Below are 22427 nucleotides of genomic sequence, written 5' to 3'. Positions count from 1 at the left end.
CTCTAACTTAAGTAACCTTCTCCAAGAGTTTCTTATTTTCCTCACCTCTGATTCCAAAAAACCGTAATGTGATTTTATCTTTTCTATCTCCTCAATTGTTTTAACAAACAGAGAGGTGTCATATTTATTAACAATTTCATTTACCCTCAAAGACAAATTAGCTCCCAGCTCATCAAGCCATACTTGTTTGTCCTTCAACTGATTTTGGCTGACAAAACCCCCAGGAAATAATTCAAATTTATGCTCAGTATATTCTTTCCTGTACAAGTTAGCTTTCCTCTCTACATTGGCTCTTCCTTCTGCTAACCTAGTCAAACCTTTTGCCAACTCATGTGTGGATTTGATAGTAACATCAGATCCTGCTTCATCACAGGATGCACACATAAGTTCTAAATCCACTTCTCTTGGCATCCACTTATTCAAAATAGGCTCTAAAATAGCCTTGTCCTCATTTAACTCACACAGAGTGTCTAAAATTCTTTTCATATTAGTGTGCACAGTGGGGGCCTCTACTGTATCAACAAAACTCAAAATGGTGGCCTTTACCTTCTCTTCATACTTACTTGCAAACAAGGCTTGAGCCTATTTCATTTTTTCGAACTCATGTTGAAAAGTCTCAATTGGTTGAAAACCAAAAGGCATAGGAGAAGGGGGGAATTCTATAATAGGATTAGTATGTGGAGGTCTTGCTAGAGAAGAAGAGATCACTAGGGTAGAGGACTCACCTCCTTAGTGTTGTCCTACCAACTGACTCTGAAGTCTAGCAATAATAGTATCCCTATTGGCTACCTCCTTTTTGGCTTCATTATAAGCCTTTAAAATTGTCTCCAACTTGACTTGGAGATCAACTTTTTCCTTTGCTTCTTTCTCTGCTACTGCCACATTAAAATTGGCAGTTTCTAAGACTGTACTAGTAGCTTCTACCACCCCTGTATCCTGGACTCTTTTTACTATCATACCTCCTAGAAGATTAGACCCCGAGGTATCTTTCCTTCTTCTACTTTCATCCTTCTTGAGGGACCACATGACCAGAGAAGCATTATCTTTGCTAAATTTCACTCCCTTCATTGGCTTGGTCTCTTTTCTAACTACTTCAAGAACCAATGTGTCTGCTATATCCCATTTAGGGAGGATTAGAACACCAGCCTTTGACACCATCTATCTTCCAGCTTCAGGAGTGATAGCTTTGAATTCAACCATCATTTCTTGTTTAACCTCTTCTTCCACTGAATTTGTATCTTTGTGAGGATGCTCACTCATTCTCTTTTCACATCTAGCCTTGAATTGTTCAATGTTTTGTTTCCATACAAATTGCATGAAAGCCCTTGTTGTGACAAAATTGCTGTCAGCTAGAAACTCTTCACTAGCTTGTTTGACAATGAGGTCTAATTCCTTTCCCTTTAGCTCACCATCAGTTATATTCATTTCAGCTCTAGGTGGCTCTTCCGGCATTCCCTCTTGGGTCTCATCATAGGTGTATGCAATTTCACCAAGACTCCCTAATTGTAGCAATTATTCAGCCACTGCTTGCTCATCTCCTATGTGAATAGGGGATTGAGATGGATCGTATTGAGGCTCATTAGTTTCAACTTCCTTCCCTACTCTTTGCCTTTTAGGGGAATCTTGAATATCAATGACATCTTCAATGGCCCTTTTTCCTCTTGAAGTGGAAGGCTCACTTGTCACTAGCATCATCACAGTATATTTAGATTTTTTATGCATCATATAATTACCAGGTGGGATAGCCTTAGCAAAGGCAGGCTTAGCTAAGACCAATTTAGCCCTATCAGGATCATTTTGCATTGTAGCCTCCCTTTTTTATTTCAGGGTTTGCATTAGGTCTTCAAAATAAAGAATTAAGAATTTAACCTTCTCTTCAAAAGGGGTAAAACTAGAAAGAGGGTCATAGCTAGAATCAAATTGATGAATAAAATTAAGTCCTCTTTTGTATGCAACCCACTTCTCCTTTCTTAATTCCTGCTCATCTAAGCTGAATTCATTTCTAATTAAATCTTCAGGAAAAATGAAATTAGTGAGGCCTACTTTTACATACTGCCCTCTTTCTGAACATGCCATTGAAGAAATCCTCAAGGTCTGCACACCTTGAAACTGCAGTTGACAACATATATGGCTTAAAGAATTCTTCAAAGTATTTCCAGCCACCTTTGGTAATTACAAAATGATGGGCCATGGTAATAGTTGGGAAAATGGTCCCTTTACCCCTATTGGTCAGCTCGGCCTCTTGTACTCCTCCAATCTGTCTCAACACTTCTATAATCCCTATCTTCAATGGGACCTGATAGGACAGTAGATAGGGGGTTCCTCTGAAGCCATATATTCTGAAAATAGTAGAAACAGGGTACAAATACATGTCTCCCCAGTTGTGAACAGTCTTGATATCTTCTACAAACTCTTTAGGCCTAAGGAATTCCAAAAGAGCCTTAGGAATCCTAGGGTTTTCTGCACATAAAAGAACTCTAATCTTAGATGCAAAGCATCTATCAAACTTCAGAAAACTAGCATCCTCTCTATCCCAAGATAGAACAGTGCTCCAAAGTTGCACAAGCATTTCCTCTTTATCTTTAACCTTGACCAAATCCATATCTTTTGTAAAATAATCAGCACCTTTGAACAAAAACATGTGCATTAACAGGGAGTACCATCCAAATGGCCTATCCACCTTACCATTTTTAATCCCTACAAGCCCTGCATGAATAACATCAGTGAGGTATGGGGCAAAATCAAATGTCATTGCCAGAGAAGGGTTTAAAATTTGGGCAATCATTAGCATATAATGGGTTGGCATATGTTTCTCAGCATCTTCTCCAAAGATCTGACACAGTGTCCAATACATACCCTTAGCTCTTAAAGTAAACAAATTCATGGAATATGGTTCCATTGTACTGGGGCCTACAACTGTTAACCCTCCTATTTTAACAAAGAATTCTCTCAATGGGCCACTCCTAAGATGATCTCTTTATGCATTGTAGACTTGAGCTAATGCTTCAAAATCAATAGGCTCAAGATAATTTGAAGCTTCACTAAGCTTGAAAACATTTCTAAACTCATCATCTTTGATTTCAGCTAGGGCTGATCCCTTTATATTTCTGATACATCTAGCAGTAGGGTCATAATTCTGTGCGATCAGGGTCAACAAATCTACATCCATGAACACACCAGGGACCACAAGCTTCCCCACATCCAGTTCCTAGATGCTATTCAAAGGGGTAGGGGCATGTCTTTGACCAAAACCAACTTTAAAAAGACTTAGACTTGATATCCCTATTTCAAGGTCCCTTAACCAATTTCCTTTGTCATATAGGCCATCCCCAATTTTCAAACGAGGGTTTTTTGGTATTAACTCTTTGGCCCTAACCCCGACATTATTTGGCATGGTTAACTGCTCTAGAAAGTCATCACAGATGTTTCTATCCTAATAGTTCACCTTTCCTGTCAATTCCTATTTGGGTGCCATTTTGAAAGTATGCAACTATGCCAATTATCAATCAAAGTAGTTCTTTAACAGAACAAAACCACAATTCAACAATTTTCAAGCAATGGGTAAGCAAAGAACAAGAAAACCTGATTTTAGCTTGAAGAATTCTACTCTGCACCAACTTTCTCTGCAACAACTTCTTTGAAATGATACCTTCATTCAATTGATGCGAGAGTATATACGGCAATTGGGCTTGTTAACTACGACATTAACACCGCATGCTTCGGCCATCCCTTCAGAATTGAATTCATGAAAGAATTCAAAAATTTGGCTCCAACGGGTCAAAACTATCCTGAGTATTTTTTCTTTTCGCTCTTTTGCTATTTCGCAGAGCATAAAACCCTTGCATGTTCATCTAGCGAAGTCACGCCAACCATCCGATCAGATAGAACTTGCACTGCTTTTACCTTTTGACTTTTCCTCATCTGGCAACGAGCTAAAATTCCTTTCGCTATTTCACGAACGGTAACCATCGTGCACTTTAACCCAGCGAAACCGCGCTAGCCGTCCGATCAGATAGAACTTGATCGATCTTTATCATGTTCTGACCTGACAGTTTACCTCACTAACCACACACCAAGTAGTTAAGGCTAACAGTCTTCACTGTTTCGCGAACGGTAACTGTCCTGCTCCTTCGGGCTGCGAAATAGTGCCCACCGTTGGATCCTCCTCGAGATAGTTGCTCTTTAACGATGTGGGCCCTCTAATTCAGCGCTATCCACCCTGACATTCAATCTCCTAAGAAACCGATGTGGCAACTTCTTACTTGCTGAAAAACTTCTATGGGATCCACTTCTAAACTGCCACCTATGCCTGATAAGTCACCTCTTCATTGGCGGTGTGATTCAATCTGTCTGTTGGGCCCACCACCTGGTCGCCAAGTTTATTCTTTGATTTACTTAACCTCAAGGCCATGTGTGACTTTCTGATTTGCCACCTAAACCACCTGGACCGCTAACTAGACTGCCATGTCATTTCGCTACTTCACGAAGGCTAAATCTCGAGCACCTTTTGGCCGTGAGTCAACACAGACCGTTGATCATTCTCTGAACCAACCAGTCTTTACTCTTTGGAAAACCTGCCTGCTTCTGGGACCTGCCACTTTTCGCTATTTCGCGGAGGGTAAAACTCGATCATCTTCATCCCACGAAACCACGCGATCCGTCCGATCAAAAGAGAAATGATCGGTCTTTAACTTTAGCTTTACTACCGCGTGGACCCACTTTCCTTTTTGCCATTTCGCAATAGGTAACTCATGATCATCTTCATCTCATGAAATAACGCAGGCTGTTAGATCTCAGGGACTTGCACTTCTTTTATTCCTTCTATTGACCACCTCGCCTGGGCCTACCATATTTTCGCTGCTTCGCATTAGGTAAACCACGAGCATCTCCCGGCTACGAATCAACGCGGGCCGTTGGATCAACAAAGAGTTGCATGACACTTACAGGGTCCGATAAACATTAGAAAAAAGGCAAAGTAATAGGCATATAAAATTTAAAATATTTAAGGGACCACCTAGGTAAATAACAATGGGGGGACACTTCTCATGACAAACGGACCCATCACTTAAGTGGTAAAAAGTAATGCAAAATTAGAACCATGTTTTTACTCAGACAGCTTGAAGGTTAAAACTTAAAACCCTTAAACCTTCCCATTGGCTTACAACAAAATAGAGGTAACAAGGCCAATACCAAACTCAAAATTTCAACAAAATTAGCCAATTATGGACCGAGAACATCCATTTTTTAAAATAGTGATAACCTGACCATCTCTTTCGATGAGTCTTTTTGCACCGATAATGTTATATCCTTGAAGACCTTTTCTTGTCGATGAGAACCATCTCCACTTTCCTCGAAATATTTTATCGATGGAGTTACTGTCTTCGATGAGTCCTTTCTGAAGTTGATCGGCGTTTGCTTTCTTCGATGCCCCTTTTATATCGATGAGACATCGTTGGGTCTCATCAATACTATTTGAATCTTAGGTACTTTGATAGAATGCTTTTAGACTTGTTCGATAACTTATGGGTTATTACGGTATCAATGAAAATGATGATTTCTTTGAAAGAGAGATAGCTTCTATGATTTAATTTCTCAAATCAAGATATTTTACTTAATTCAGATTTGATGCTCAACAGAATGACTACACTATCACCAATCTATCTTGAAGATTTGACTACTCTTTAGATTATGATTATGACTGTCATGGTATTTCATGAGATTGCTCTATCCCCGTATGAAACCCTTTGTTCTGACAAATCAATGCTTTGAACTTGACTACAACTTTATAGTGATCACTGTCTTTGTACAGTAAGCTTGCTACTTTCTCAACTTTTGATATATTGGAGGCTCCTAGGATGGTTTCTATCTTATAGTCACAATACCTTGCTATAATTTGTAGCTATTGTATGTTTATTTATTTTCTATGTTTATTTGTTTTCCACTCTTAACTCATAGTTCAACCAAATATGGTTCATCTTGGAATCAATGCACATCGGTTATAATCAGATTATAACCAGTCTCCATGGTTGCAAGACCTGAAGAAGGATTCTTATCATCAATTAGATGCATACTTTTGGGAATATAGAAAGACAAAAAAATATATTGGAACCGTATTTTTTGTTGAGTCATAATATGATGTGTTAATTTAGCTAAATAAGGGAACCAATGTTGTATTAGGTTTAATTCCATGATGACAGTTGAAGCTTGTTAGAGATAGGGGATTTATAGCAGTTGGCTTGTTAGGTTATGTCACAATCCTATGAAGGTCCTTGTAAACCGTTAATGTCCGTAGACATGAGACTGTTATGTAACGAATTGGATCAGCTAAACCTAGAAGTTCTGTAACCAATGAATCAACTAACTCAAGTGTATGTTAATTATCTTATGATGGTCATTTATGACCGTTATTCTTAGTAGACATTAAGTAGTTCGCTAGATAGTTGGTTAGTAAACCAGTGAGTTAGTTGGCTCAAGTGTATGCCAGATGTGGAATATTACATGTGGTATTAGAGCAACCAAGTTCAACATTGAACCTTAGGCTTTCCACCTATAAACAAAACTATATACATATGTAGGCGCACCATGGTTGAGATAATATGCAGGCGCACTATATACAAAACTATATTTGCAAGTAAATATTTTATTCAAATCCACAATATGAAACACAAAGTTTTACTGGAAGAACACAAGTAACCTTATCTCCTTTAGATAATATCACAAGCAACTACCTACAGAAAAATGCAGTAATCCACAACATATACACAAAGGAAAGATGACTGATTATATTATGTATGTTCGCAAAATGGTACAATAGTAAGCCTGAGGCTATATTCTACTTCTTCTCTATTGATCCTTATTGTTACAAAAGTTCCCTCATTTATATGAGGGTATACATTATCACCAAGCATTGTGGCTTTTCAACACATAACTATTAATTACCACTTTTGTTAACAAATTGGAAGATAAACAAGTTCAGCATTCCTATGTGTTGAATGCACTTATCATCTTTATACATTAGAGCGTCATTGTTTAGTGTCCTCATGTCACTTTCTATCTAGAAATGATTGGATAGAATATGGTTAACACAAAGTGACAATTATTTGTCCCGATCCAACTCTGCTACTGCTCAATTATTCTCATCAATGAACTCTTGTTTCCACTGTTTGAACGATACTAACTCACCATTACTGTAAAAAGAGGGCACCCTAGGGGTATTCCCATCATCCAACCTCTGATGCTCTTTCCTTAATTGATTTGCCAATTCATCATGGGACTTCAAGTAAGCCTCGGCTTCAATTTTCTCACTTGGATTAATTAGACTATTGTCATTCATCATGTCTTCCAACCAAGACCTGAGCCTTTCATTCTCTTTCAAAGCTCTGACTGTTCCAATGTATGTTTTCCAATAGATTTCTACAACTTGCATCATACTTCTGAACCTATGTTCAATGATCTCCAGAATCAACTTATCCATCTTTTGTTGTACCTTTTCTACTTGCTCAGATGTCTTTTCGGCCATGTTCCTCCAATACATAGCGTCTGTCAAGGCATCCATGGAATCTCTATCAACATCGTATGTCATCCTTGTTTGACTGGTACCTGTATCAATCTGAAGAAATTTTGCTTGCAGCCTCTGTTTTTCTTCATTGGTTTTCTCATAGAGGCTTTTGTATGTAGAATTTTCTCAGACCAGAAACTCTATCTGATCTTGGTTCAGTTTAGCGACATCCAAATTTAGTTTGGCAGTTGTTCTAGGGTCAGTATTTCCAACCTGCTGCACCATCAAATGTCCAAAAGCTTCTTCTGTATCAACCAATATAGGTCTTTTATCTTTGGGATAGATATCCCACTATAGAAGAGCCTTTTGATCTGGATCATATCCTGATCCTCTAAAGAGTTTATCAATCTCTTTTGGCATCATTTGCCTACTTGGGTCCTGTTTCTTGAGGAATCCATCAAACAACAAGCAGAGTTCATGTCCCATCCAGAGTATAATAGCACACCAGCTTCCTTAAGCAACTGTCTTCCCTTCTCAGGTGTCATTTCTCTCATCACAAGATCCATCTCCTCTTGTAACTTTTGAAGATGTTGCTCTTCTTCACTATTTCTCATGTTATTCCCAATTTGAGATCCCTTATGTTGATAGAGGAATGCGGTGAACTCCTTGGAAGCAATGAAGTCACTATCAGCAAAGAAATCCTCATGCTCCAGGAATATGATGTCAGCCACTTCTCAGACATTTAGTTGTTCTGTTGCCAAGTCTATCTGTGTATCCTCTTCATAACCAGGGAGGTAATCCTCTCAAGGAGTGAATGGAATGATGCCAGATGTGGAAGCAAGAGACATATGATCCAAAGGCTCTGTATTCCTAATAGTATCAATGTAATCCCTAAAGACATTAGGCAGGACTCCCTCAAGTATTTCCAATTCATGCTCCACAAGTTTGTTGGCCAACTCCAAGGGGTCTTCAATCTTTTGTAGCACGTTCTCATCCATTTTCCTTCTAAAAATCTTCCATTTATAAGCCTGCATTGCTTTCTTAAACTTTATTCGCTTCACTCTGGCCTCTTCTCTGCCAATGTTCTTAATGAGGTCATCCGATAGGTAAGATTTATGCTCTCCAGCCTTCATCTTTTGTGATGACCAGGCTATCCTTATGTATCCTTTAGGATCAAAATTGGGCCTTGGATCCCCCATAGCCATGCCATAATAATCCAATTTTGTCTGCAGTAGGCCATAACTCTTTGAACTTTTCGCAATAAAATCTGAAAATACTAACAACCCAGGTACAATTGATTGTTTCCCATGGCTTGTCAGATGTTCTGTACTCACTATTTCCAGACAAGCCACTCTGTTAGGGACTATAAGTGGTAGTAAGTATGGTCTCCCTTTGAACCCGTATAACCTGACTTGTGTGCAGTCTGAAAAACAATACCAATCTCCCCAATTGTGTTCAATTGAGGGATCTTTAGTGAAATCTTTTGGTCTTAGGAATCTTTGAACCTCTGGTGCAAGGGCATGATCGCACGGGCATCCCAACAGTCTATATAATGGCTTGACAAAGAACTCCTCAAAATACCAATATTGATTATTCACATACCTCTGGTCCCATGAAGAAACCCATAGTTGCACTGGTTTTCTCATCCCAGCATTGTCATATGTCCTGACACATAACTCTTCTGGCCATAACCCTTCATCTTGGCCCACATACAATAGCATATGCATAAGTAAGGAATAATGCTTGAAATGAACATTGATGACATCCCCCTTTAACTTTTCTAACCCATGATTCAAAACCTCAACCAAATAAGCAAAAAAGTCAAAGAAGCGGGGGTCCTTAGATTGCAAATTGGCACAAATGACCATGGCTGCAATGTCCATCAAAGGATGGGCTTTTATCCCTAGCACTTGGGCAACACAGTAATAGGTATACTTGAAATATGGATGGAAAGAGTTGACATTATAGGGAGCTTTGTCATCCTGACCTAGTGGCACTAGGGACCCTGCATTCCTAGGTCTATGTATAGGGAGTCTCCACATTTTGTAAATGTGCTCTAGGTTAAAATATTCACTTGTTAACTTCTTGAGGTCAATCAATTCTTCAAATCCCCAATCCAACTTGAACATGGTGTCAATAACCTCCTTTCTGATTGCAAGAATTGGCTCACCCATGTAGTTATATATGGTCCTGGTTTTAGGGTCATAATTGTTTGCCAATGCCTTCATGAGCTCCACATTCACAAATACATTAGCCATAGCTAACCTTCCTAAGTTCAATCACCATAAATTGTTGATAGGTTGAGGGGAAACTCTTCTATTGTACCCATATATGAATAATTCATACCCTCTCAATTCTGTCCATATGTCTCCAAGATCCTCAAACCGGTCCTCCAGGCCTTCCTCGTCAGCTCTAATCTTGTTGGACCTCAAACTGGATGATGGGCACTACTCAATTAGGTCCTAGGCCAAAGAACGCCCTTCCCTTTTTTGTCTTTTAGTTTTTTCTTCTGCAACGATAGGTTCTTTTCCCTTTCCAGTCTTATTAGTTTTAGGTGATGATTCCATTTGAATTTTAAAAAAGAGGTCTGTGTGCAAACAACTTACTTGGAATTACTGAGCTTTATCTGTGAATTCGCCCAATTCCTTCTTTCAGTTCGTTGCCTGTGAATTCCTTAATGTTGTGTGCTTTGATGTTGATCCACTACTTATGGCATATTTAATCAGTTAGTAATGGCCGTTTTGGACAACGGTCACTTGGGCACATGCTCGAATTTAATGACGATGTGACCTTTCGTGGGATTTGTTTCTGATTTTCACAATAATCAATAATCATTTCGATGAGGATATATCTTTCGATCATTTGTTTCTTTAGTCCATCGATATCTTTGTTTCTATCGACAATACTTTTGTTTCGAATATTACTTCGATCAAGTATTTTTTCCCTTCATCGAAATACTGTATTCGGTTAGTATGGTTGTCTCCTCATCGAAACATATCTGATATCCATCGAGTCTTATGTCGAAGAAACCTTGGGCTTCGGTGTGCTTCTCTATTTTTCCATCGAAATACTTCTTTCATTGATATCACTATGCCCCGTCGATGAATGAGTCTATTATCTCACCAATAAAGTCACATTGACAAAACCACGCATATCGAGAACATGCCCTTTAACCTCCTCGAAACCTATATCCTCATTGATATCTTTTATCGATATAGCTTCCTTTTTTCTGATCGATATTATTCTTTCGATGAAAACGCTCCTTTCAGTGGGTCCTTTTTATGTTGCACCAATAGTATTATTTCCTCGAGAACTTTTCCCGTTGATGAAGACCCTCTCTGCTTTCTTCGATATCTTTTGTCGACAAAGTTATTATCTTCGGTGAGTCCTTTCTAGAATTCATCGGTGTTTCCTTCCTTTGATGGCTCTTTTATATAGATGAGACATCACTGGGTCTCATCGATCCAAATTCAAAAGGTATAGATGAGACCCAGCGACGTCTCATCGATATAAAAGAGCCATCAAAGGAAGGAAACGCCGACATCGATAACAATTATTTTTTTTGATAAAAATTATCATCGTCGGAATTACGATGACTACCAAGCTTTTGACCGACGATGTAATTGGCAGACATACAACGTCGACAGAGCCCATTGGATTGTCGTATTTCCGACGGGTATAACATCGTCGACCAATCTGACGCCGAGTTTTCGACGGTTGATTTTGTCGGCACTCCAACAAAAATTCATCGCAAATCTGACAAACGACCGTTGGAAATCAGCTCCGAATGTACTAGTGTGGGTTGGGATTGGGAGTTTGCCTTCAGGTCAAACCCCAGTTTTGGAATTAACCAAGTAATGAAAGAAAGTACTTGCAAGTAAATGTAAATGAAAGACTGAAATGTAAATCACCTCAAGGGAGGTTGTGATAGAAATGCTTGTGTGGAATTGAATGTTGGAATCAATCTCCTCTTCAATGGTTGAATCCTTTACTTGAATGGAACACCTAGCCTTGAAGGGAGACTTGAGAATGCTCAATGCGGAAAGGAATGCTTAAATGCTTGAATGCTTTTGAATGCTTGATCTCATGTAAACTTCCCACTCATTCAATTTTTCCAACTTATCCAAATGAGAGGGCAAATGCAACTTAAATACATGTCAATTAGGGTTAAACTGATTTTCATCACAGTCTGACATCGGGGAAGTTTTCCCGCTCACTGCACAACCTACAATGCAAGCTCAGGAAACGGTCTTGCCCCAAAATAGGGCAGGGATAGGAGCGCCACGCCCCTATCCTGGGAGGACAAGGGTGCTACACCCCTGTCCTGCCCCTTTCTCCAGGACAGAGTGCAGACAGGGTGGTGCGGAGGCCAAGGGCGAAGCAGATTTTGAGGGTTGAGCAGTCTCCGGTCTCCGATCAGGCTAGGGGATTCAATTTCGCATGCGTGAGGACCCTAATGCAGTAAAAAATTGCTAGGGTCACAATTTTATGACACTACAAGATAGTCATAACAACTAATAATATAATCAAATCCCATGAATACATGTTAGAATATTGAAGGAATGTGTTGTATTAGGGTAGTAAATGGGTAAGTTCATAGAAATGGTATACAAAAAGGGGTCAAAAGTGGCCACCTTTTTTTCCGAAATAAAAAAACCTAAACTTGGATGAGTAATTTGAGATTTATGCACTCAAAATTTGAAGATGCAAATTTTTTTTTTTGTAGTACTCCAAATCTACCTTCTAAATTACTAGAATTTTTCAAAAATAGTTAAGATTAAGAGGATGAAATATTCTACGCACACAAAAGTGTTCCTTTTTTCAGTAAAATATAACATAGTGTCTAGTGTGTGCCCGTATATTTATTGTGTTGCATTTAATATTTTTAAAAAACTATTGGTAGAAATATAGTTAAGAGTAAATACTAGAAGTTGTACTTTTTTGTTATTTTTTTTTTTATTTTTTCTTATAATTTTTCAAAGTGGATGCATCCTGAACATCACATCATTGAGTGTGTGTCTGTGTCACATAACTTGCACTAAAATAATTGAAAATGTAAAAAAAATTTTTAAAAATCAATGTGTAAATAATGAAGTGTAGAACAGTCTCTCTCTCTCTCTCTCTCTCTCTCTCTCTCTCTCTCTCTCTCTCTCTCTCTCTCTCTCTCTCTCTCTCTCTCTCTCTCGCTCACACACACACACACACACACACACACACACACACACACAGATATATATATATATATATATTTGACATGTAGATCAAATATTCTAAAGAAAATTGAACACATATGTATCTAAGAAATATAGAAACATTAGTTAAAGAAATTAAAAAAATATATGTTAATTTATTTCAAATATTAAAGAAATTATATGGTTTGAAAACTAAGGAAGATGTGTGAAATTTTGGTTGTAATTTTATTAAATTTTGTTATACAATGTGGAAACTTAATGACATGCAAGTTGAGAAATGAGAATGAAGATAAAAATAATGTGAAATGGAGGCAAACCAATAGTTCAAGCCTCTAGGCTTGTTATCAAAACCTATTCCAAAGCAAAAAAGGCGAGAAGTGTTTTGAATAAAAAATGTGCTAACATTTTATGAAACAAAAAACACGCTTGAATTTTATGAAACACAAAACGTGTTTGCATTTTGTGAAATACAAAAAATGCAAGTGCATTTCATGTTCCACAAAATGTGAGCACATTTTGTGGAACATGAAATATGATGTATTTCATGTTCTATAAAACACGATTGTGTTTTGTGGAACATGAAATATGATGTTTTACAAAATAAAAAATTATATCATTTCGTAAAAATAAACACTCTCTCTATTTGTGCGTACATTGCTCCTTTTCTATCTCTTCATTCATTTCTATATTCCCACTTCATCTCTTCCTCTCTCTCTATATCTATCTCCCTCTCTCTTATCTCATTTCCAAACATATCAACCTCATGACTGGCATGTTTGCTGCATGTCTTGCATGTTTTATATGTGACTTATGTGTCTTATGTATCTTTCATGTGTCTTGTGTGTCTTCTATGTGTCTTGTGTGTCTTCTATGTGTCTTGTGTGTATTCTTTGTACCTTGTGTTTTTTCAAGTTATGTTTCTTTTGTGTTTTTCTTATTCTTTTACACGTGTTTGCTTCATGTTCGATAGGTTCCTTAACCTCAACTTATTTGTACTTTACCATGGGTACGTGCATAAGCTAATAACCCCACTAAAGTAGTGTCTAAATATAACATCATAAATTGTATACCCCTATACAATATCATATTGTGTTTAGCACCCATTTTGGAGATTGTACTCGATCTAGTGTAAACAAGCTCAATTTAGGTCTATATTTGTAATATTGGTCTCACCCCCTTGTGGCTATACCTTTGTGTAACCTAATTATGTTGGACAAGGGTGCCCAATGCCCTCATCCTCCCAATTTGGCTTCAAATTCAAATACTCAAATGTTAACTTTAGGCCCTTAATGGCTATATTCCTTATTGTTATCCTTTGCAAGTAATTATTTTTGAAAAGGTGTTAGTTCCACATAAAATCAACTCCCTCTCTCATTTGCAACACCTTCTAGGAATCTCTCTCTCTCTCTCTCTCTCTCTCTCTCTCTCTCTCTCCAATATCAAGTAGTCAAGATCAATCAAGTGAGCGCACAATCAAGAGCTTACAACAATTTGCTATTAAGTATAATTCATTATTTATGATTCATCATTATTATCATGTTGTATTAACCTTTTGCAGGACTTCATAAGAGCAAGTCAACACTACCTTACATGAGATTCAAGCAAGAGTTTCATGCCCTAAGGAAACCATTTTAATTAATATTGTTTATTTGCCTTTGCTCTCCTGAGGGCACACACTCTTCCTCATCCATCATTTTTATTTTGGAGGTGGAAATACCAACATGGGGTTTGACTTAGGAAAGCCCCTATACTACATGATCTTTTCCCTCTTTTCATTTGTGCAAGTTCAAATCCTAAGATTGCGATCAAGACAATGATATCTAGTTTGACAAAGCAAATAGTGATGAACAATTTTAGACTTCAAATGACAAAAAACCGTAGGACATTAGTGTTGGGCACTAATGTTCAAATATGTTTTTCTAACACTTGGAGGACAACAACCCAATATGCTCCTAACCCCATTTATGACATCATCTTGTCATAAAATCACATTCAAGATAGAGGTGCCCAAAACGTGTATCTGACACAATCAACACCAGGTTGTTCTCTATTTTTTTATTTCTAGATTTTTAACTCTCTTGTTCATTTTTGTTCTATACTTTCTATGTTATGTCAATCTTGTTCAATTTAGCCCACTTTTACCAAGTTTGTTGCACCCACACAATCAATCCCAACCACATGCAATTAGTAGACGTATGAGTCTAGGACAAGCCAAGCCCACTCTCGTATCTAATATGATGGGAAAATGATTGTTGTAAGTTAATGCACATGTTAGTCTAGAGCTTCTTTTCCTACACCAAAAAAGAGATTGGTGTCTTTTGCCAAGTCGATGCCTAGTTGTGTGGATTGGTGTCTCCAATAGGTTGGTGCCTACAAATTTAGTAAGTGGGGATTGGTGTCTCTTGTGTGTTGGTGCTTGCAAATATTGTAAGCATTTTATTATTTTTGTAAAGTTGGATTTGGACAATAGATCCAAGCAGTCCTTGTTGAATATAGTGTTATTGATTTCAAGGAGATTAATGATGTCAAGGAGATTGTTTAATTGTTCAATATATTGTTTTCATTCATGTTAGAGAATTTGACCTAACGAAGTATGTCAAAGTCTGTTAATGTTAATAACTTAGATAGCTCTCTTGTAGAATTTTAATGTTATCATTATGTACTAATAGCAGTTATTTTTAAATGTCTAGTATATTTACAAAGGCCTAAAAGTGTTTTGGCTTGAGTTACTATAGTTCATTATTTAGAGACTATATGTGTATCAAGTAGAACCATCAAAATAATTCTTACTATAGTTGAGTATTTTGGCTTGTATTTGGATACTAAGTAAGGCTACACTTAAAGACAAATATTTCCGAGTTTCAAATGTTTTGCTCTAGTATACAAAAAGTCAAAAATGATAGAGTGTTCACTGTGTTAGTTCGTTGACTATGTAGAAGATTTTGTTGGATGTGTTAGAGAAAGGAAACGTGCACCAACAAGAGGAAGCATGTGAAGTTAGTTTGGGACTAGTTGAGTTCATGATGGGAAATGCATAGAATGTTCTTGCTCTTAGTGTAACACATTGGTGTTAGGACCAAGCTAACTACAAGTTTGAATTAAGAAATTTGTCCTTGGCTGACTTGCGGACATTGTAAATGGGTTCTAAGTTGACACGTGTAAATAATTGTCACGACTCTATTTCCTAAATTACAAAATAATTTACATGTATTTCATTTATTAGTTTTTCTTTTAATTCTAAATATATATATAATAAAATATAATTTTTATTTATTTATTTTAAATAAAATATTATTATTATAAATTTCTATATTAATTATATATTTAGAAAAACTTTTAGCTATATATTTGAAAAAAAAAAAATATATAAAAATAAAAATAATTCATATAAATCAAAATGATAACTATAAATGTTAAATAAAGCTTACTTTACATATTTTATTAATATGAAATGAAAAGAAAAGAAAATTTATTATTTAGATAAAATAAAGTTATTATGATGCATTAAATTTCATGCATAAAGCAAATCAATATAGTATTATTTAAAGTTGATGCTTTATTAAGGAAAGCACAAATTAAAAGTAAAATCAAATATTTAATTTACATCTAATAAACTTATAAGGAGAATGTTTAAGTGCTTTTAAAAGCACATATACTATTTTAAAACTAAAGCAAATTAGAAGAATTATCCCATGTGAGCTTTAAAGAGGGGGTTTATTTTAAAGATTGATAGTTTTTAAGAAAGTCAAACAAAACTCTTACTAGCCTACGTAAGAAATTAGGAAAGTCATGCAAGAGTAAATAACTTTTGAATTTGGAATATATTCTGCTACCTGTAAGTTATAAACGGGCAAAGAAAGATATATAATTGATACAAAACAACAGAAAGCCAATAACATAAACGCAATTTAACAAGTTTAATGTGGTTCACCACTAAGTGGCTATGTCCACCAGAAACGCAGGGAGTTCTTTTATTAATCAAACACACAATACAATACAAAATACCATCTTCTCAAGCATGGACTGTATTTATAATCATATAGAGCCTTCAAGCGAAGAGTCTCTAGAAGACGAATGGTCATGACTGTTGGGCTTCACATCCCAACAATCTCCCACTTGAAGCTCAACTGACACAACCATGCCTCAACATTCCCTGCATTTCCAATTCTTCACCTCACAATCAGGCGCATCAAAGACTTCAATTTTGCCAATTTTTGCTCACAAAGACTGCGGATAAGCCTTCTCCATGCCAAATTAGAGTTAAAGACTCTTTTAGACACAAACTCAGACTCTTTCAGACACAAACTCAGACTCTTTCAGACACAAACTCACCCATCTTGAGGAACACCATGGAAGAAAAGTCCTCCATCGCAAACTGCTTCTCCTCGCCTTTAAACATGACTTTAATCATCGAATTATCACCAGAGGTTGAAACGGCCTTGAAAGACCAGAGCTTTGAGTTGCTTTGTGTCGAAAGATAAGAAAAACAATGTCCAATGAACCACTTGGCATCAAACTTAGGATTGGTGAAATTCATGGCCACTTGATTCTTCATAACCTCATCGATTAGCTACTATGTATCAAATAAACATCACATAGGGCGGGGTAGGCATATTACCATGATCGTCTGCAATGATCTTCACACAATCGTGCTGCCACAGTCCAACGCGACTATATGTAGTCCCAACATCGGTTCCCACAGCCTTTGGTCCAAAACACCGTGACATGTCTATGTCTCTGGCGGTCAAACCTGATCTTTCACTATCATATTCTACTTTCGTCCTTTCCTTCACCTTTGTCAGGAATTGATTCAAACCCAAAGAATCTACTACCTTTGCTTCCTTCTTGAAATGGGAACATTTATAATCGTTTTCCCTGCAGCCATCCTCGGACTATAATATGGAAAACCCACTCGATTATAGTCCTAATCTAGACAAATATGGCATCGGTTTGGGGTGAAGGGTCATTGGATTTTGATTCAACGTCTTCCAAGTACAATGTAAAGTCTGAAGGTTGTCTATTGCCATTGCCATAACTTTTTCTTTGTGTCTCTACTCATACTTGAACTCCTCAACTCTTTGAAGACTGGTGATTAATCTTGGTGAGGTAACCTCATTTTCTCTGTTCTGGTTATCATGAGCTTGCACCTTGGCCCGAGACATCATCACCACGACATCCTCATATTCTGGCTCCATACCCTAGTGACACTGGCCATCATCTTGTAATGAGGAATCATCATTAGATCGATAATCGTTCATTGCAACCATGGATAAATAGTGGGGAATTGGAACTTCTCCCACACGAGCATGCCTCTCCTCTGCGCCCTTTTCTACTTCGTGCAGAGTAAGATGCTCCTCTGGCAAAGCCTCCATGCTATAATCTGCTTGCGCAAGGAACTCCTTAACAATCAATATGTGACTCTGACACTCAACTCGAGCATCTGTTTTAAGTCCCGCACCAGCCAATGCAATGTGGTTTTCTAGATTCACAATTTTCTTGAATGTCCTAAAATCTACTAGCGTGGCTGCCAATTTTCTCTCAATACAAGGAACGATATTGGCAACGAGTGTTTTCTCACCACTGCATCCTCCATCTTCGCATATATCTTTCACACTGGACTTGACCTCTTCGACTTCCAAAATTTGAACTCGGCACACGGTGTCCTTATCTTTTGTAGTCATTTCTACTGGCACGTCGATAGAACCTGAAACATTGTCTAAAGTGGTAAAAAATTGTATTGAGGGCAGCCAATTCCTTTTTCAGCTCTTCATTTCTTTTTTTTTTGCAGAAAACTCCCACTCTTTCGTAAATTTCTCTCGTAAATCTGTCATTTCATCTTCCATACGGCATATTCGCTTTGTGAGAATAAAATTTTCCTCCCACAGTTTCTCAATTCGTTCGTATAGGTGATTTTTCGAGCTGTAGGCCTCACCTTCTTCAAGGTCATCTTCATTCGCCAGTTCCGAGACTGCATCCTCCTCACCCCGGGAGACATCTTCCTCATCTTGGAAGGCAAACAACCCAGTCTCTTCTTCAATCAGCAAATACTTCAAACCCTCTTCTTCTTCAGCCGAAGTCTCCTCCTTTTCCCAGCCATCCCACCAATGACGTTTGGTTTCAACCTCCACTTGGACATCACTCTCTACCGAGTCTAGATTGCCAAGAAATTTTCCGATGACTGATTTGGCTTCATCATCTGATTCTGCCTCATCATCTGAAACTTCAGCATGTTTGTCGATAACATAAAAGCACCCAGCTTTGGGATCAAACACAAAGTAAGGGCACCCATATTCAAGATCAACTACCCAATCGGATCCCATCTCTGCTCAACATTTCACCATAGCTCTGATACCAATTGTAAGTTATAAATAAGCAAAGAAAGATATATAATTAATACAAAACAGCAGAAAGCCAATAACATAAACGCAAAACACAAATTTAACGTGGTTCACCACTAAGTGGCTACGTCCACCAGAAACGCTGGGAGTTCTTCTATTAATCAATAACACAATACAATACAAAATACCATCTTCTCAAGCATGGACTGTATTTATAATCATATAGAGCCTTCAAGCAAAGAGTCTCTAAAAGACGAATGATCATAACCATTAGACTTCACGTCCCAACACTACCTTTCATTTTCTAAGACAGCTTCTCTAGTTTTTCATATATCTCCTGTGTTTGTGGGTTAGATATGTCTCGCACACAAAAAATATGTACAGCTTTGTTGACTTCAATCCAACTGCATCCAGGTATCTTTTTAATCCCTCCATCTTCCATTGATTTCCTTATCTTTTGACGGTCTCCCCACCTACCCACTTCTGCATACATGTTTGACAGAAGAACATATGGTGCAGCATTTTTTGGGTTCAACTCGAAAAGAATTATTGCCACAAATTCTCCTAGCATTATATTCTTATGTGACCGACAAGTGTCAAGCAAACACATCCACACAACCGCATCAGGTTGTATTGGCATTTTGATAATGAAGTTAAAGGTTTCCTCAAGATGGCCAGCACGGCCAAGAAGATCAACCATGCATATATGATGATCAATTGTAGGCATGACACAATAAGAGTCGCTCATGGCACTAAAATATTTACAGCCTTCATCCACTAGACCCGCATGGCTGCATGCAAATAAAACACAAACAAGACTTACACGGTCAGGATCAGTTCCAGAGGTTTTCATAGATTCAAAGAGCTCGAGGGCATCCTTGCTATATCCATGCACTGCATATCCTGCAATCATTGCATTCCATGAGACCACATTTCGTTGGGGTATTTTGTTAAACAATTCACGCGCCTTCTGTATGCTTCCACATTTTGCATACATGTCTATCAGGGAATTTGCAACTGTATCGGCTAAAAATCCACTTTCTATAACTTTATGATGGATTTCCATACCCTGTTCCAAAGCTCCAATTTTCGCACATGCTGGGAGGATGCTGGCAAAGGATGCTGCATGTGGCTTTACACCTGCCAATTGCATTTGCTTAAAATTCTGTAGTGCTTTGTCAGCAAACCCATGTTGGGTACATCCAGAAAGGATTGCTGTCCAAGATACCATATTTCGATGAGGCATTTCATTGAATAGCTTTAAGGCTTCATCTAGAACACCATTTTGAGCATATCCTGTAATCATTACATTCCATGAGACTACGTCTGCATTATCCAGTTTGTCAAATAAATCGCATGCCTTCTGCATCGTTTCACATTTTGCATACATGCCTATCAGGGCATTCACAACCACAGTATCAGATAAGAAACCATTTTTAATTATTTTTTGATGAATCTCCATACCCTCTTCCAAAGCTCCAAGTTTGGCACAAGCTGGGAGGATGCTGGCAAATGTTGTTGAGTTTGGCTTTAAATGTACCGATTGCATGCGCTTAAAAATCTCTAAGGCTTTGTCAACATAACCATTTTGTGCATATCCTACGATCATTGTATTCCATGAAACCACATCATGTTCAGGCACTTTGTCTAACAACTTCTGTGCCATCTGCACTCGTCCACATTTTCCATACATGTCTATCAACGCATTCACAGTTACAATATTTGACAAAAACCCGCTTTCTATTATTCCTTGATGGATCTCCATACCCAGATCCAAAGCTCCCATTTTGGCGCATGCTGGGATGATGGTAGCAAAGGTTGCTCTGTTTGGCTTTACACCTACCAATCGCATTTGCTTAAAAAGCTGCGAGGCTTTCTCAACGAGTCCATTTTGCACATATCCAACAATAATTGCAGTCCATGACACCACATTTCGTTGAGGCATTTTGTCAAACAACTCTCGTGCCTTATCTATGGTTCCACATTTTGCATACATGTCTATCAGGGCAGTCATAACAACAACGTTTGATAATAATCTGCTTTCCATTATTTTCTGGTGAATCTCCATACCCTGTTCCAAAGCACCCATTTTAGTAAAAGCTGGGAGCACACTGGCAAGCGTCACTGAGTTCGGATTTACGCCTTCCGATTGCATTTGTCTAAATATCTCAACAGCTTCTTGAACAAGCCCATTTTGTGCATATCCAGCAACAATTGCAGACCAGGAGACCACATCTCGTTGGGCCATTTTGTCAAACAGTTTGCTTGAATCAGCTATGCATCCGCATTTAGCATACATGGCTATCAGAGCATTCATCACAATAATGTTAGATTGAAATCCACATATAATGGCTTTTCCATGTATTTGTGTACTATCTTTCAAAGATGCCGTGCTGGCACATACGGGGAGAATAGTGGAGAAGGTGAAGTGATCGGGTTGGATATCTGTTCGTTGCATTTGGTGAAACAGTGTGAATGCCTCTCGAAAATATCCCTGGCTTTTGTAAGCTGTAATTGTCACATTCCATGAGAAGACGTCTGGCTCAGGCATTCGGTCAAATACTTTGCGAACATCGAGTAAACTTCCGCACTTGTCATACATGTTGATAAGTGTGTTTTGTAGAAATGTGCCTGAAGGCAAATGGGTATCCCCTGTCATTGATGTGAAAGTGGATTTGCTTACCCTCTGAAGGGGTTTTCTTGTAAATGCAAGCATCTAATACATGAACATATACAGAGAGTAGAGTAGGATTCCTTCTAGTAAGCAGAATGTGCAGTAAGTATATCAAACGACTGTGTTACAGAGTGCTCTGAGATTTTAATTGAGATGGGCTGTGGACGTTTTCGTATGATTGACGCCTGCGGAAAGGTGTGTAGCACAGTAAAACACCATCGTTGTCTGATCTGATTTTCACTCCTCTCTCTCTCTTTCTTTTTAAAAAAATATGTACACGCAATAGGGGAGGAGTACCATTAGAAGTTATAGCTAATTTCGTGCACAGTATTTTGACGATTTTTTTGTTATTTCTGTATGAGATTTTATTATTTATATCTATTGTTTTGGCTTTTGGGTAGTAATGATGCACATTGTGGGATCCGTTAAGTACACTTTTTAAAGTTTCGCTCGATACCTGCTTAAAATTGCCCCAATAACCATGCATTTAAAATCGCCAATACTTATGCACAAATACTCTAGTAGTCATGTGCTATGGGTACCAATAAAGATGCACAAATGGGTCAATTATGGTCTAAAAAAGCTAAAAAATGAGAGCCTATTAGTACATGTGAAATTTATTAACTAGTATACCTGTATGCCTTGAAGTGTGGAATCCTGCAAATGAGAAACACATCAAGCACACCAATGAAACATTATGTTAGATGATTGCAATCATAAAAAAA

The 22427-nt window shown here is 37.8% G+C and overlaps 1 protein-coding gene across 1 annotated transcript; it reads right to left on the bottom strand.

The window, feature by feature from the left end:
• Positions 1–19139: 19139 nt before the first annotated feature.
• On the bottom strand, positions 19140–22006 carry LOC131053099 (pentatricopeptide repeat-containing protein At2g13600-like). The gene has a single exon (XM_057987708.2). The coding sequence runs from the start codon at positions 21742–21744 to the stop codon at positions 19333–19335; it is 2412 nt and encodes an 803-aa protein (XP_057843691.2). The 5' UTR covers positions 21745–22006; the 3' UTR covers positions 19140–19332.
• Between the last annotated feature and the right edge of the window lie 421 nt (positions 22007–22427).

This window comes from Cryptomeria japonica, chromosome 9, assembly GCF_030272615.1.
Source record: "Cryptomeria japonica chromosome 9, Sugi_1.0, whole genome shotgun sequence".
Classification (NCBI taxonomy): domain Eukaryota; kingdom Viridiplantae; phylum Streptophyta; class Pinopsida; order Cupressales; family Cupressaceae; genus Cryptomeria; species Cryptomeria japonica.
This window is presented reverse-complemented; position numbering and strand designations above follow the sequence as displayed.

Bases quoted from the DNA above. Each gene is read 5' to 3' on its own strand.
- LOC131053099 (XM_057987708.2), bottom strand. From the start codon at position 21,744: ATGCTTGCATTTACAAGAAAACCCCTTCAGAGGGTAAGCAAATCCACT.